The following is a 17,158-nucleotide window of genomic DNA, read 5'->3' as shown; positions in this document are numbered from 1 at the left end:
GGAGACAAGAGAAAATCTTTAAGTCATCTAAATCAGGAACAATGAAGATTTGGATCATGACAAACCAGAACAGTCAAAGGACAAAGAAGCAAGACTAGGATGAAAACTGGTATACCACAGTGAGCATCAGTTAAGCTGTACCAATCAGCTTGATCAGGTAGAACTGGAAGCAACACACACAAATTGCCATTAGAAGCCACATGATATGAAGACAGAGGAAGGAGGTAAAGGAGACAAGGAATGAGTCTCACATATGAAAAAAGTTTAAAATGACCTTCAGAACCTGAAATTAGAGTAACAGGCAGTGCAGATATTGAACATGGGGACAAAATCTGTTAAAACAGTAATTGATACCAGACTCAGGTAGGAATCACTTCAGAGCATGGAGATGAATCAGGATAGATAAAAGGGGACATTATCACCATTCTATTCCTTTACATAGTAGATGAATAAAAAGAAGAAATCCAGGCACTAGCTGTTGTGAAAGAGAAACACTGAATGTTTTTCAATAAACTGATGGGAGACGGTATGTCAGAATAAGCAGGAAAGGAGGCTTATCAAGGGGAAATGGAAAAATGGCAAAAGAGACAAAAAAAGGAAAATAATGTGGCACATATTGTAAGAACTGGAAAAGGGCAATGAGAAGAAGACAGCAAAAGGAAAACTGGCAGTGTAAAGAAAGAAATACCATAATAGCACTCACAAAAGAGAAGGAAAGTATGGCAAAGAGAATGAAAAGGTGATGGTGAAGTGAACCAGCTTTCTTCCACAGAACAGGCTTACACAGCCTGAGAGCAACGGTCAAGAGGACCAGGAAGTATATTTAAAGAGAAAGTGTATCTTCACATATTGGGGAAATGTAAATGAAGTGCAGAGCTCATACATGGATAATCTCCATCTTTCATCATCTACGAAATTTGTTTTCAAGGACATATTTTGCTTTGTACATAATGCCACCAGCAGTACAGCCTGTAGCAAACTTCATCAAGGAATTACTACACTTTAAAAATACAATCAGAATAATTTGCATAAAGGAAAGCATGCTACTTTTCATTCTCACTGACTTTGCAAAACATGGGTGAAATGACTGCACACAAACAATTCAAAGTAACTCACGGTAGAGTGACAAATTGTACTTTTTTTAATGCTGGACCTCGTAAAGAGCAAAGTTATAACATCACTGCAAAAATGGTACTACTGTGGTTATACACCATCCATTATACTAATTAATATTTGCCAGGAGAACCAGAAGTATCTAAGTCACCTCTGTTGCCAGCTACAAACAAACAACCTAACCAAGTGTAGCTTTTCTACCTGAATGTTTCCTCTTGAAGCTGTTCTAGTTGTGTCTGCAGCTGCAGGTGTCTACGACCTGCAGGACTGTTGGGATCTTCAATAGAATCAGATTGGTTTAAACGTTCCATCAAAATCTGGTTCTCAGCAAGCAGGCTGCTCTTCTCCTCTTGGAGGGCTGCAACCTGTTGTAATAAAAGCATGAACAGAAATAACTAACCTACCCAGGTACATAGAGCAGCATTTTTTCATTTTCTAATGAAGTCTCAACAGAGCCCACAAACAGAAACATGCAGGCTTCACTAGTTACACTGCACAAGAATACACTGTATCATTTAAAAGGTAGTCAATTGCTATGTGATGTAACCAATGTCCTGCAACATTAGGGGCCGAGTTACCACTCGGGAAACATAATCATTCTTTGATGTACTTCGAACAAGAATTTAAAGAAAAAGTCTTTGTTACGACAGAAGATCACTTCATTGTAACAAAATCTGCATACTTTCCCTAAAAACAAATAAAACTAGCTCTCCACAGTAAGGGCCATCCGTAAGCAGGCCTGAAACAGGGACACAGTCCGAAAGATGATTCAGTTTCCACTAGCACTGTGAAAACAGGTAGTAGTGCAAAGAATCCAAAGTGCTCCACGACCTGAAACATGGGTTCATATACTAACCACGACAAACAGACAAGCGTTATTAATTCCAACAGTTACTGAACTGCAAGAAGCCTGAATTAATACTGCAAAGTCAGGTTGCAATGGTAATGCCTTTCAGGGCTCCCCCTTCACACTCCTCATGTCTGCCCAGACTGATTTACTGACTGTAAAACTTTGTCTAAAAACCCATACATATTTAATGGTCTCCAGCAACTTCTGACTGGGATTTAACTGTTAACTGGAACTGTTACAGCAGCAGAACTTGTATTAGTTCTCTATGGCAAGAGTTTCACACAGCTCAAACCCTTCCTAACTGAATAAAAAAAGTTTTGCTAGTATGAATCATTTTAATACTGACAACGCAGCAACAAGATAAGAAAACAATGGCATTCATTCTGCTAGCACAAGTGAAAACAAAATAATTAGTGTGTCATTTTCACCCCCCTTCTAAAAATTATGTTTCCATATTCTACTACTTATATTCAGCCATCTAAAAGTTAGCACATCTTTTTTTCACTTCAAAATTGATACAGACTCTGTAGCAAACTTACCTGCATATCTAACTCATGACATCTCTGGGCAATTTCTTCTTTCGTTGCAAGTGCTTCATTTAATTCTTCTGTAGTTTTCTTCAGCTACCATAAACAACAAACATTAACATTTTCATCATGCTCTGTGATCCATTTAAAAATATTCTGAACTACAGACTACATATCTATAAAATTATTTTTACATTTAGATAATACACTGAATTTTTAAAAAACAGAACAATTTTGTTCTTATAAAGAAAAAAAGAAGCAGATGTGAATACTGTTTCGTTTGTGTACTAGCAAAAAGTAACCGTACATAAAAGGAATATTTGCTCTTACATTAGAATTATCACATCTATTCTATAAATTGGGTCAAAAACTCCAGAAGAACTTGGGTCTGAAGAACTCATCAAATTTCTAAACTGAAAAAAAATTGTCAATACCACTTTTCTTTACAGATGCAAAGAGTGCATAATTTCAATTTTCAATCTACATTTGAAATACAGAAAGGACTGGAAGGTGGAATACAGGGAATGGACAATCAGGATAAAATCTCTCTAGTCACTGGAAGCTACTTTTAGTGCACAACAGGAATAAAACTAACATGTGACAGAGAAGCCTACCGTTCCAAAGAAGGGCACTGAACCTTATAAACAGTAGGAAATATTCAGGTACTTCCCTTCAAAGACTTAACGTTTAAGGATATGTATCTCACTGGTTTGCAAATGAATGCAGTTAAGATAGCATAAAAAACATAGCCACAAGAAAATTGGTCTGATAAAATAGGTGTATGCATGTTAAGTGTGTGTGTGTGTGTGTATATATACATATATATATATATATATATATATATATATATATGTATGTATTACGTATGATTAAGTTTAAATGGGCTGTCTCAAACAGCATCATCATATATTGCATTTGCAAGTTTATTTCTCATGGGCCTGTTTACATACAAAAATCAACTTCGTCTGCAAGAATGTACATATATCTGCAGAGAAAGCATGATGGAGGAATACAATGAGCACCACTAGTCTTTTTCTCCATTAGAAAAAAATCTGAGGAAGCAGACAGTGTTAGCATGAGGATAAGGTAGTAAAACAAAAATCAGGTTTGTATATTTTTAAAATAAATCAGACCAGGAAAGATTATATTTGAAAACTTCTCTACTATATTGCCACAGTTCCAGGATTCCCATAGAAGTGGAGGTTTTGTAAAAACTGACTTTGGAAATAGGAACTCACATAAAAATATTTAATCTAATAGTGCACATTTTTTATCTTTCTTTCTTTCTCCATACCTAAAGATTTGTACCAATCTGCAGTTTTGCTTTATTATGTCATACAGCTAGACTGGTTTTTCAAACCAACTTTTTAATATCCTTTAAACGCAATAGGAGCAAACTCAATTTATAAAGCTAAAGGACTTGAAATACTGAAATTTAGTTTTCCACTTCCTATTTTACTTTTCCACAAAACCCTTTAATGATTAAAGAAAAAAAAAAAAAAGAGGCAGAATTCTTAATATGGAAAAAAAGACTGGCCACTGACATGCTATGATTGAAGGACAAGAAACATCTAGTCTTAGATACCTGCCGATCAAGGTCAACGTAAGCATCATTTCCAACAGAGACTGGAGACTCTTTACTCATCAACTGCAATTAGATTACACTGGGTTAGAAAAAGCAAAGATTTTTACTTTTATATTAATACCTAAGTTTCAATGAAATACTGAGCTGATTTTTACTTTTGGGAGTTTTAATCCAAATTAATTTGAAAGGTTTTAACTTCATTTTTATATATGACACATTCAGAAACACGAACATAAAAAATCTTCATAATTTGTATTATTTAGAGTGCTATAAAAGAAACCTTACATCATCTCTTTTTCTTTTGACAGTGCACATTCTTTATCTATGATGAAGCCTATAGAACATCCCACTAAATTTTTTACTGCAGTGGCAGTGGATTGATAGTAGATATCAACACACCATGCAAGACCTATCTTTAATTGTTCTCTGCTAGTGGGTGTTTTTTTCATATTTCCATTACCTGGATGTTAACATCAATTTACTTATTTATTTGTTTCACTAAACTCCAGGACATATCTCTCTCAACTACTAGTGCAAATCAAAGGTGATAAAAATTCTGCTCTGGAGTTGTCTGTAATTTTCAAGCTTAAAAAGAAATTCAGTAGAGTGCATTCGTGAAATGAGTATTACAGTTCCTTGTATACTATTTTACTGCAGGAATAGCTGATAGTGGTTTTGGCCTAGAATATTAAAAAAACCAACAAAACAAAAAACAGAATCAAACCCTCAACACAAAACCCCACATCAAATCCTACAAAATTGACTGATGTACTGATCAAAAGAAAGAAAAAAGCTGATAATTAAGTTTTCTTATAGTAACCAAATGATCAGCTGTACAGGTCGGTAAAAGTGAAATCAAGAGTAGCAGAAGTTGTAGATCAGCAACCTCCTCCCACACAGGTCAAGCAAACATACTAAAGTAACCTTCTTACTAAAAGTTGCAAGACGGCAACAGGAACAGTCTTGCAAATGAGAAATACACTGTAACTAATTCAAAAGCCATCACCGCAGAACGGCGCTGATGGTTTCTGTCCAAACACAAAATGTTCTGATGCGATCCATGAAAGTTACAATTAAAAAGGCCCTATCCTAACCAAAATCAGGACAAGACTTCTTCCCTAGAATCTCCTGCCTAGCCAGGTAACTCGAGAGACAGTACTTCCTTTATTCCTTCTAGAAATCAGTGCTTTTGCATTGTTTTCCTTGGCAAGGTTTTTGGGATACACTGCACGGAGCCTTCCCTTCTCAATCCTGTTTATATCACCGCATTACAAGTGAAAAATCTGTTTGACATTTACACCATTCAAATATATACATTTACTTTTCTCTCACTTTCCCCATTTCCTTAACTGGGATTTAGCTGCATAATTTAGATAATCTCTCCTCAGCAGTCCTCCTCAGACCTTGACAATATTTGCCAAATTTCTTACAATGACAAATTACTCCAGGATGAAGCATTACATCAAGCCCACATTCTCTGCAACAATAATTAGGAAGTCCCTAGCCTCAGAGCAGTCCCCTGAAAAGTGAAGTCTTGTCTTTTTCATTACCATATATAACGGCATTACAAACTTATCTTCAATTTAGGACCCTGTTTTCTAAGCCAATTATCATTTAAACAAAACCTCCCAATCCCTCCCCACTCTGTGATGTTCATACTATCTTCAAATACTGCATTTCACCAGCTTTTCCACATGACTAACAGGGATATCCCATATTAACGAAATACTGAACTCCTCTCACTATTTTATATTCCACAATGCTGTTCACAAACACACTTTGGACACATCGACACACACACACACAAGTTCCACCTGCTAAGCCAGCACTTTCCAACAGGCCGGTCCCATGCTGCAGGCAGCATGGAAGGGTGTACAACACGTCCCTAACAGCCACCACCCCTTTCTGGCTCTAACACAACTTCCTCTTTGAAAAACCAGCTCAACAGGCCTGTCCAAGACTTACAGTAAAAGGAATACAAGTGACCGCACAACCCACTAGAGGCCACTGTGGTTTCATTGCTTTCCATGACTCGCCATAAGGCAGGCCAAGAATATAATCCCTATTTTCTTCAACGAGTTTTGCCATCTCTCAAAAGCATCCTGTCCTTGAGAACCCTTAGCAGAAATGTCCAGAGAAGAGGACATTATCTGGAGTAGGATTAGGTAGTGGAAATACACAGTCTGGGTGTACCATGAATGCTAAACTGCACGTGTGAATTTCACTCCATGGGGTACATAAAGAATGTAATGGGGAAGTGTGAATGAGGCACCAAGGGCAAGAGCCACAGATACATGTATAGATGTATCTCACATGACTCAGTGCAACAAAAAGCACCTTGCAATTGGATAATCTGTAGTATGGTGAGAAAGCTAAAGACAAAATTTAAGGCACTGTTTTGTGTTCAGTATCACAATCCGACAAGAAGAAAGAGATTGCCAGGTAACTCAAAAGGAACACAGGAATCCAACTTCTGATCATCAGTTAACAATAAAACAATTTTAAGAAGTGGGATGCAAAGGTAGAGTTATCCCAGCAAATGATTCCATCTCTTCCCTACACATCTCCCCACATACTCTAAAGGACAATATGTAAGAAAATGTCTTGACCATGCTCTGCTTCTGGATTGCCTGTACACAGTTTCTCCCCACTTAGAAGCAAAAACTTCACTATATATAGCACAGCCAGTAGAGCACAAATCTACTCACCTACCCAAACTTCTCTCTCTTCAGTCAGATTATTTTAAAATGTCAAGGAAACTTTTACTGAATGCTATGTTTTCAGATTCCATACAGATAGGTATGTTACCTTGAAACACACACTACACCTTCCATCCACCTAAAAATTAAAAGATAAGATGCTTGCCTAGTTTCCCCTACTCTTGACTTTGTTTCTGGTCAATCAACATTTTCTGATATTCCTGAAATTTAGAGTTGCAAAATGCTCATTTAAACAATTACCTGCTCAATGGTACATCAGCTCTTTCTGCACTATTTATTACTGATCTTACAATACTAGTAGGTTGTTAATAATTTTTAAAGCAAATTTCCATACTGTTTTCTGCTATGTATCTCCTTTGCTTAAAAGCTCACATTCAGAAAAAATTCATGAAATACAGATGTAGTTTCAGCGCTTCACATGCAACTTGCAAGCGTGACATTACAATATGTGATCTTGAGTGGTGTGGATCAACGGCAACACTTTTGAGTTTAGAGGGGCAAACCTTATTTCATTTGTATTTCAAAGGAGTCAAGAGAACAAAAAGCAAAAGGAAGTGGTCTTCTCATTTTCCCTTCACATCTGTTTTCTTCAAGACCAGACTACAAGGAGAATAAAGGTTTACCTTCACTATATTGCAGCACTGGAACTGGCTTTCATTTCCAAACATAATTTAGTTTAAGTATAGTATTATCACCTATTTTCACACATAACTTTAATGGAGGATGATATGCAGAGACTATAAAAAGGGAAACACAAAAAATGTGCTTGCTAATTCAAGCAATTGCATTGGGGCTCTACAGGAGAAAGAAAAGCCTGCTTAAGAGCTTCCCACAGTGAAATAAACTAGCAACTAGCATTTACAGCCTTGTTCTTTTTCTGGTTTATTTTGCAAAGAGGTCAGTCTGGATTTTAAATGGTCCAATAACCTGGACAACATAACAATTCTTACAATTATTTGTGTCATTTTATGAGAAGAAGTTGTCATTCCCTGTTAATCCTTTACATCTACATTTTTTCATGTTCACAGCTTTGGTACAGTATGTTACATAATACCTGTAGGTCTGCTAATCCTATGTTATGAAAACCTTCACCTTTTAACTGCTTTCACTGTAAAATGTGAACAGGCTGTGTTGTCATGGATACATAAAGATTAGGGAAGGAGTAAAAGTACCACAAAACCTGCATGCATGAATAACCTGAATTATGAAAGCTTTTTTCCCCCCCATACAGGATTTTGTAAACACAGCTGCTCTATTTAGTTGAGGATTTTGAAGTCCAAAACATTTGCTTTATCTGAAATGCTTCTTCTTCTATGGTGGATAATATTGTAATAAGCTCGTTTAAGTGCCCACAAAGCAATGTCAAAACCTAGCTTCTGTACTCATGTTATGTTTTTTTCTTAGAACATTTTTATGTTAGTTTTTAAGAGTCCAGGCTATACTAGACACTGTATATCCTTTAAAGCAGCTAGACTTCATTCTTCCTCCAGCTGATACCCAGTCTATCTATTGATAGACCCAATAAAATACTTCCATATCATTTCCTAAATTCAAAAAAATTTTTTACTTCAGACAAAATAAACCTTTAAACAACCAGGACAAAATACAGGAGGGAAAACCCCACAAAACCGAACAGTGGAAGTAACACAGTCAGTGTTACCCCAGACTTAAGTAAGCACCTTTTCTTATGCACCCCAGGCAAGTTTGACACTACCCCTGACACTATTCTGACTCTCAACTTGACCTGCACAGAGAGCTGCTAAGTGATCAAGTTTAGAGATGTTCTGAACAGTAAATGTAAACAACTTGTTTACCTCAGCTACCACCTTCATCAACAATGAACTTGGCTACTCCAGGAAGAGACTGGGGAAAATGACAAAAAGGGAGAAAGGGGGAGGGAGAAAGAAAGGGGGAGGGAGAAAGAAAGGGGGAAGGGGGGAAGTGAAATACATGATGGCCAAAATAATTTCTGTAAGAAAATATTTCGGGCCTTTAAAAAATCTGAAAATTATGAAATAAAAAAACCTGTTATAATACACATATTAAGATATTCAATCTTGTACCTCGCACACAACTTGCATTTTGATACCTACAACTGCAGATTAGCATCTAAGAATCTAAGTGGTGACAACACACCAGATCTATTTGACTACACTGAGAAACTAACAGAAAAGCACTGTTTCATTTATAAAACCTTTATGGAGCACAAGGCATATTTTAAACATTTAAACAGGTGAAGAAAAAAATGATGACGAACCACAAGTTAATAAAAAACTAGATAATTGAATAAAACTTAGAAAACAAAATGCTGCTTCTTCCATTGAAAAATCATCTTCATACAAAAAAATAGAGAAGACTTGTTCTATTGTGCCTCATTAAATACTTTAATGAGTAAGATGATCTATGATACCCGAAGAAGCATCAAAAAAAATTTGTATGTGCTCAGCTGAAACAGAAAAATTAATTACATAATATATCAGTAAAGCTTAGAGAGGTCTTCTGACATACCTAATTTTGAAGAGTACCTGCAATGTCATATGCTTTGAAATGTTTGGATTAGGTGACATACCAACTTTTCAAATATGCATATATAGCTGATTTCCTACATACTGCTTTTTCTAAGTCACTTGAATTCTAAAAGCTGCCATGAGTCTATGAAATAGAAAAACCTCCTTACAAAATCCCATGAAATTTCACCCTTTTAAAGACTCTCCCCATGTCAATCTGTGCTGGCTATGATCTAACTCCCAGAATAACCTTCTTCATGATTTTGCCAAGGCCCTGAAGCGAGATGGGCCTGCAACTGACAGCACCTTCCTTCTTTCTCTTCTTGAAAACTGGAATAATATTTCCCAGCTTCCAGCTGACTGGGACCTCTCCAAACTCCAAGCCCATTGAAAAATAATGGAGAGAGGCCTTGCTCTCAAAGTGTGTGAAAGTCTGAGACATCTTCTCACCTCCTCATTAACCACTTGAGATCCTCCTCATTTGGTCCTAAAATGTCTTCAATTTCTAAGCAGCTTGGAAAGTAGCATTAAAATCACTCAGAACTGTGCCACTGGCTGAATAGTAAGCTTTTTGATTAATTAAATTTCAAAAATCTGCTCCAGAAGAACAGACCCTTACCCTATGGTTTCTTATGACTTCTACTCATCATCTCAGAGAAAGGGCACAAACATTGAACAAGTTCAAAGTTCACTCATCAAATGCTGAAAATTATGGGCTGCTTCAAGTCTAGCTATTTTATCAAATGAAGGAGACTTTAATAAAAATCAAATAGATTTTCAGCACAAAGAAGGAAGATAAAAGAAGGCTTTATATTTCAAGGTGGTGCAGAATACAGTAATGCTGAAATTTGGGTTTAATAAAAAACACTAGAAAAATCCACCAAAACACTTTATATTACAATTATAAAACTTACCAAAAAGTAAAATACCTCAAAACTCCAGCAAACTGGTGCTTGGCAGCACTGACTGGAAGATGATTTAGATAATGATTCTTTTGATGCTCATTTCAAAAGTCCTCTCCAGTATGTTACAGACAGCAGTCTACACACAGACAACTGAATGTATGACTGCATGGATACAGCACTGGCCAAAGTGATGACTGGGGACAGATTCCCTTGTAGTATCACTGACATCTCTTTCTCTATTCAGACACTACAGAGATGAGACACTGCTCTAAAGCTCAATGTGGAATTTAGTTTCTCTTGTTCAGGTTCAGAAGAAATGAGATTACTAGTGGTTTCCTGCTTTTCCCAGTGGCCTGCCCTGCAGTAAACATCTATAGACTGATAGGCATTTCTCTTACAGGCACTCTGGACTTCTTAGAAGTCACACACGGGCTTCAGTGGCTAACACTGTGGTTTGATTTACCACAGAAGAGCACTTCTACAAAGTGCACTGCAGTATACTCACTGACTTGTAAAAACATACCAGTCTACTGTATTATTCATGTATGTTCATATTACATATCATTACCCTGTTCATAACACTACAACTGACAAATGATTACTGTTAGTCAATTCTCTTTCCTTTCATTTGTCTACTAAATTTTTTAAAATTTTAACAGTTCACTGAGCTTTGCAGTCTCAAGATACAAATTTTGACAACATTCTACAGTAACTGATTATCCATATAAAATCAATCTAGTGCACTTCAGGATTCACAGGGTGGCAAAGGAAAAGGAAAGGGAACCCAGTATCAAAAATATCTAGAAGTTTCAGTCTTCCAGATTTAAAGAAAAGTGGGACATTCAACCAGAGTTCCTTGACATAAAGCAAGATTTTTCTAAACAAAAAATGGAGAAATTTTTCACTGTAAAAAGGCAAAATCTATGTCCCTTATTTTCTTAACTTCCAACTATGTTTTTCCTAAGTGGGAAAAAGCATACTACCGTAAAATACTGAAAGGCCGAAATTTTACAAACTGTGGGCTTCCCAGCATACCTCCTGAATGGCTGTCATGACAACGTGTTGAACTGATTCTTCCATCATCATTATGGTCTGGATGTACTCTGAAAATAAAAGCATTCTGAAATGTCAGTGTTGAAACTCAAGTCACAGAAGGTAAGATCAGAAGCTGCATCCTTCCTACAAGATGACCAGGTGTCATGGATGACACTGAAATGCATAATCACCAGTCAAGTTCCACCCCAACAAATTCAACAAGATTTTATCACAAGTCTGTTCAGACATAAATCCAGGCTTATTTGAACTCTACAACAATGAAAAAAGTACATTATTACCTTTTTTTCCCCTCCCCTGGCATCTCACACTTCTGAAATAACTAATTTTATCCTTTTTTCACTTTGTTCCCAAACTATTCAGGCTCTTCAAGTACACAATCCATGCACAGGTTGTCCTTTCCTGTAAGTGTAACAATAACAGCCTGCCTTCCCACAGTATCCTCATCTCAAAGCATTTTCATGCTCATTCTTGGTGTTTGTTCTTATTTCAGTACTACCTCACAAATTAAGTCCCCTCCACTTTTTAAGTCTTTAGCTATGTGTCCATGTGAGCTACACAACAGTATCACATAAGATGATACAGTAGTCAGAAGAACAAATTCTGACATTTAAACTAAGTCCAGGAGCAAATGACTTGCCCAGCATCGTATGGTTTCCAGCCAAACATCATCTCCTTTGTTTTAATGATGTGATTAAGAGAAAGAAGCTGGGAAAAAGTCATCACCTTCAAGTGGTTAATTTGCTCATGCTGAATCTCACTCAAAGTACATAAAATTAGACGGTTCTGGTATTTCAAACACGTGCATTTTTAATGTCCAGACTGAAAGAGTATTTGTGCAGGTCAGAATTACAGTCAGTGCCATGAGGGTAGAGAGGCAGGAGTCTCTTTCAGGGATTGCTGAAGAGGGATTGAATTGCCAGGCAAATGGCCTGAAGTGACTTTTTGGATGCTCTTATGATACCACACTCCATCTTCAGCTGTTGCCCAGAAGGGCATGGATACATTACTTTTTCCTATTTGCCAACCCCATAGCAACGAACATCTTAGAAACTACAGTATCCCAGACCAAACCAGACATATCTTCAGACCAAGAACCACTCATGCTGATGGCTTTTGGCCATGTAGTAAGATGATGTCTGGAATGCATTTCTAAAATCAAGAGTCATGATGAATAATGCAATAATTACATTTTTCCACTCTTAAGTATCCCGATCTGCCTCATAAATGGTTAAAAGGTGTGCCCAAGAATTTTTTTCTTTGTAGACTGATTTTTAGCTTGGCAAACCAAAATCGAAAATATGTAAGTTGGAAGTAAATTCAGTGCCACTCTGAGTCTCCAAAAATAGTGAAGCTTACAACAAAACAACAGTTACTATCTGTAGGACAAAATAATGACATCATTAAAAGAAACCAAACTGTTTCTGACAGAAACCCAAGAAATATAGTTTTTCTCCTCAGCAGTTGAACAATAACCAAGAAAACATGTTTTCAAAATCTATTACCTTGCTTCTGTTCACAATTCACAGCACATCCCAAAATAAGCTGAAGCATTCTCCCAAGCTCCGCAGCATCAGCATGCTCTCCAATCAGGTTAACATCAGGAAGGGTGAAGTCATTTATCTGTTGCCCTAGAATCTGCATGAAGACCAAGTACATACACATGGCTGTATCACTGCACATATACATACCCATTTATTTCATACGAAGATGATTCCGAATCAGCAAGAGCAATTCACTCTTATTTTACCATAGTTTTGAATACACCTTCAAAACAAACTAAATTGCCTAACACCTAACATCCCACTATTAGATCATACCGTTTGATACAAATAATACTTGGGAAAAGACAAACATGACTGTCTCAACTCACAAGCAACTACTAGATAAACACTTAGCAAGATTGTTTTTCTTCAGATAAGAAAGCTAACAAAAGTAGGCCTCCACATGGCTAAATAATTTTTTTAAAGCATTCCATTAAAAGAATCCAACTAAAAACATCTCCTGTAGCATAAGATATTACACACATCTGACATTTCTTACAACTACAAAGTCAGAAAATCAAGTATTTCGCCTATACAATACATATATCTAACACTGACAGGTGACAAATACAAGACAGTAAAAAACTCATATCACATTTTTAGCAAATTTAAGGATATCTGGCAAGTCTTACAGCTAAGAAAGCTGTTCCATGGAGATAATCTGAGGTAGTAGTACAATGATATGTAATTAAACAGCCCACATGCAGAAAGAAAGAAAAAATCCCGCAAAACAAAAGCCCATGTGACTCACAATTAGTGTTATCTGATTTATCATTAAAGATCATTAAGGATTAATGATTGTCAGTAGAAGCAACTAGACAATTCTGCTAAATTGCTCTTTACTGAACAGAGGGTTGAAAATATGAATATGAAATTTGGAATTAAACACATCTCTGACACATTAATTGCAGATAAAAAGAAACTTCTTAAACAGGGTGCAATAAAGAAACAATGACTATAGAGGGAATCAGTCGTGTTTGCTGCATGCTCTTTTTTGTGCAATACCCAAGAAAAACAGAAATCACATTAAGGCATTTACAAAAAACATAGCATATATGAAGAATACAAAGAAAACAAGCCATTCTTAAGTTTAGTTGGGTTGGGCTTCTTGGAAGTGTTGTGGTTATATTCTGATTATGTACGGTGTGTTTTGTATTGTAGGTAGGATTTTTAAGCAGTTTTCTCAAAGAAGTAACTTAAAGACTTCTAAAAATCTTTGTAAACTTTAAAGGACCCATATTCACTCTTGTTGGAAGAGACTTCCTTTAGGTCATAAGAATTCTGTGAATGGATCAAGCACAATGGAAAATATTACCATTGTATATAGACTGCAATAATATTTTTTTGACTCTGATATGCATTTATATATTGATCTGTAGTTCCTGAATTTCTTTCAAATATAATGCTAGGTTTAAGTTAACAACACTACAGTGACTTCATAGTTACTGACAATAAAACTTCTATTGAGGAAAGCTGAAGGGAACAGGCAAATTGGCAGGCACTGTGTAGAAACCAAGGATGTGAAGGTGTGAACAGAGTTTGAAATAAACAAGAGAAAAAATTAAAAGAACCCAAAATACCAAAAGCCCTGAAAGAAATATGAAAATGAAGGATAGATTCTAAAATAACTATCTTGAGATGAAAAAGAGCACTTAACCCATTTTCAAAAACCAAAAATATAATACATTTACAAAAAAAATTAAATTTTCAGTTCCAGAGCGGCAGAGTTCTGTAGCAAGATTAACTGAGGCATAACAAAGCATGAAAGCTATAAATAGTTAACTTAGGCTTGCTGTTCTTCCATACTTGACTTGACAAAGACAGCAAACGTAGCATTTCTACTGGGAGATTGTTCTTCTGAACTCAATACAAATTTCTGAATTTTTGTGGATGAACAACATTAACATTTTTCAAAGGCTTTTAGCTACATCAGGTAAAATCCACATACACATCTATATTCTAGTAGCAGGGAAGGGAATCATGCTGAGGAAAACATAAGCAGAATTCATTAGCAGAATCCAGATCATCTCTACTATCACCCCCAGGATTGCCTTGGCAGAAAAAAACCAAACTAAACCAAAATCCAGTAAGATTTATAAATGTGCACTACCTTTACAGAAATTAATCAGCTTGAAACAGCTCAAAACTTGCTTAATAGTAAAGTTTTCACACCAGAGACTTAAATCATCATAAATACTAACCAGTCAAAAAGAAGCTTTCATCACTTTGTCTTAGCAATATTAATTTTCCATACTAAAAACCTGATCTGTTTCTTTTTAGTATTTCCAGTTATGACCAGCTTGCTTAATCATCAATTTTCAACATTTATTTAAACATGAATACTTAACCATTTACTCATTATGGCCTCCTAAGACAAATTTTTCTTTCTAAAGTATTTCAGTTTATTAACAAATAACTTAATCTCTGAAGTATTTATGAGAAGACAATATTTTGAGACAAGCAATGTCTAGAATATATATATTATGGATTTTGTGCTGCTGCCTGTACAGATCAATTTGTCTCAAACATCACTGAAAGCAGATTTCACCTGAAGATTCACCACTGAAAGAAAAAATATGGTACTCTGTCTCCTCTGGAGTAATTAAGTCCTGAGTTTGCTCAAAATAAGAGAAAATGATGAGGGCTGAGTCCAATGACAATCCCTGAATTAAAATGTTTAATTGGAAGTCTTAATGCAGGGAGAGGCTAGAAATGCTCTTACTCTCCTCAAGAGGAAAATAAGGAAAAAAGCAGACTTAAGCTGCAGAGGAGGAGGGGAAAAAAAATCAGACACAGGTACAGTACAGTACATCAGACACAAAATCCATCATCAGAACATAGTCAGTAAAGCCATCTACTGTTTACATGGCAAAATTTGCATATCACGCTTCCCTGGAACTCCTGAGTTTTCAGTAAAGCAGGTGAGAAGTTTTAAAGAAGGCCAAGACTAGGGAATAGGCCATGAATCATTATACATGCCAAAATGTTTGCAAGAAAACGTCAGAACTTAACCTGCAGAATACAATTTATCTTCAACAGGTTAACTAAAATACGTAACTCAAAAGGCAAGCAGATGTAGATAACTTAAAATGGTTCTTACCTCATGGTTATAATCCAGTATTCCTTTTAAAATTTTTTTCAGGTTGCTTACCTATTTGACAAGAAGGAGGAAATAAAATAAATGCAGGGAATAAATTATAGAGAAATGATCAGAAAGTAGGTAATCACAGAAGAATCACACAAAAGAAGGATACAATTACATCTATTTACCCGCAGTAAATTTAGAATCACAAAAGTTATGCAAGGGGCCCTTATGATCAGACTTCCAGATGTCATCACAAATCTTTATTAATTCCCAGAACCCATTTAAATTTATGAAAAATATAACATTGTCTTGGATCTGCTTTAAATCAGATCCTACAGCACGAATGTTTTATGAGTACTTGTTTATTTTAGGATTATCTTCATATCCAGAAGTTGAAACATTCTTTTCCTCCTTTCTTCTCTCCAAGCATCCTAGTAATCTACTTTCTGCAGGGATAAACTTCTTCTTCCAAACTAAAACCAGCTACTGCTCAATATCATCCTTTATTCCCAACCTATTTAAGTCTAATTTGTTATTTTTCTCAGTAATTATTCCTTTTAGTTCTTTCATTCTTGTCATTCTCTGTCCCGCCTCCCCCCTCCCAGTTTTTACAAATGAATTTCTGTCTTACAGTATCTGGCAAAATTCACATTTCTCAGTGTTGACTTCACTGCTATACAAAGGTAGCTTCTGTTCTCTTGCACAGCCAATGGCACCAGTTAAGTAACTCCTGTACAGAATGTATGGCACATTTCTCTAGTACTCAATATTGCTCCCTTCCCAGCAAAAATCCATTTGCATCAAGCTTCTGGGAATGTAGAGTGTGTTTTAAATTATAAAAATGCCCATGGGTATCAAAGGTGAAATTTAGACCGAAAAAAAAGAACCTTTGCTGAAAGTAACTACTACAGTTTACCACCAATTATGGTCCAAGTATTCAAGAAAAGAATTTAGGTAATACTAGCAGCATCCTGTTTCCTGGGACAGAGGATCTGCTGAGGGAGCTGGGGTTGGTTCAGCCTGAAGAAAAGGAGGTTCAGAGGTGACCTTATCACTCTTTACAACTCCCTGAAAGGAGGTTGTAGCCAGGTGGGGGTCAGCCTCTTCTGCCAGCTGACAAGAGATGGGACAAGAGGAAATGGCTTCAAGTTGTGCCAGGAAGAGTTTAGACTGGGTATCAGGAAACATCTCTTCATCAAAAAGGGTTACCAAGCATTGTAACAGGCTACCCAGGACACGACTGAGTCACCATCCTTGTGGTGTGCAAAG

The 17,158-nt window shown here is 36.3% G+C and overlaps 1 protein-coding gene across 6 annotated transcripts in view; it reads right to left on the bottom strand.

The window, feature by feature from the left end:
* The window catches only part of HOOK3 (hook microtubule tethering protein 3), an 87,402-nt gene that overhangs the window by 38,121 nt on the left and 32,123 nt on the right, over positions 1-17,158 (bottom strand). For all 6 annotated transcript variants that reach the window (XM_048291617.1, XM_048291612.1, XM_048291613.1 and 3 more), the window contains exons 4-9: positions 15,905-15,955; positions 12,766-12,898; positions 11,243-11,310; positions 4,076-4,138; positions 2,503-2,586; positions 1,315-1,478 (exon numbers count right to left, since the gene is read on the bottom strand). In XM_048291617.1, the coding sequence (XP_048147574.1) occupies positions 1,315-1,478; positions 2,503-2,586; positions 4,076-4,138; positions 11,243-11,310; positions 12,766-12,898; positions 15,905-15,955 (563 nt within the window). The remainder of the gene's footprint in view (positions 1-1,314; positions 1,479-2,502; positions 2,587-4,075; positions 4,139-11,242; positions 11,311-12,765; positions 12,899-15,904; positions 15,956-17,158) is intronic.

Source organism: Corvus hawaiiensis, chromosome Z (genome assembly GCF_020740725.1).
Source record: "Corvus hawaiiensis isolate bCorHaw1 chromosome Z, bCorHaw1.pri.cur, whole genome shotgun sequence".
NCBI lineage: Eukaryota > Metazoa > Chordata > Aves > Passeriformes > Corvidae > Corvus > Corvus hawaiiensis.
This window is presented reverse-complemented; position numbering and strand designations above follow the sequence as displayed.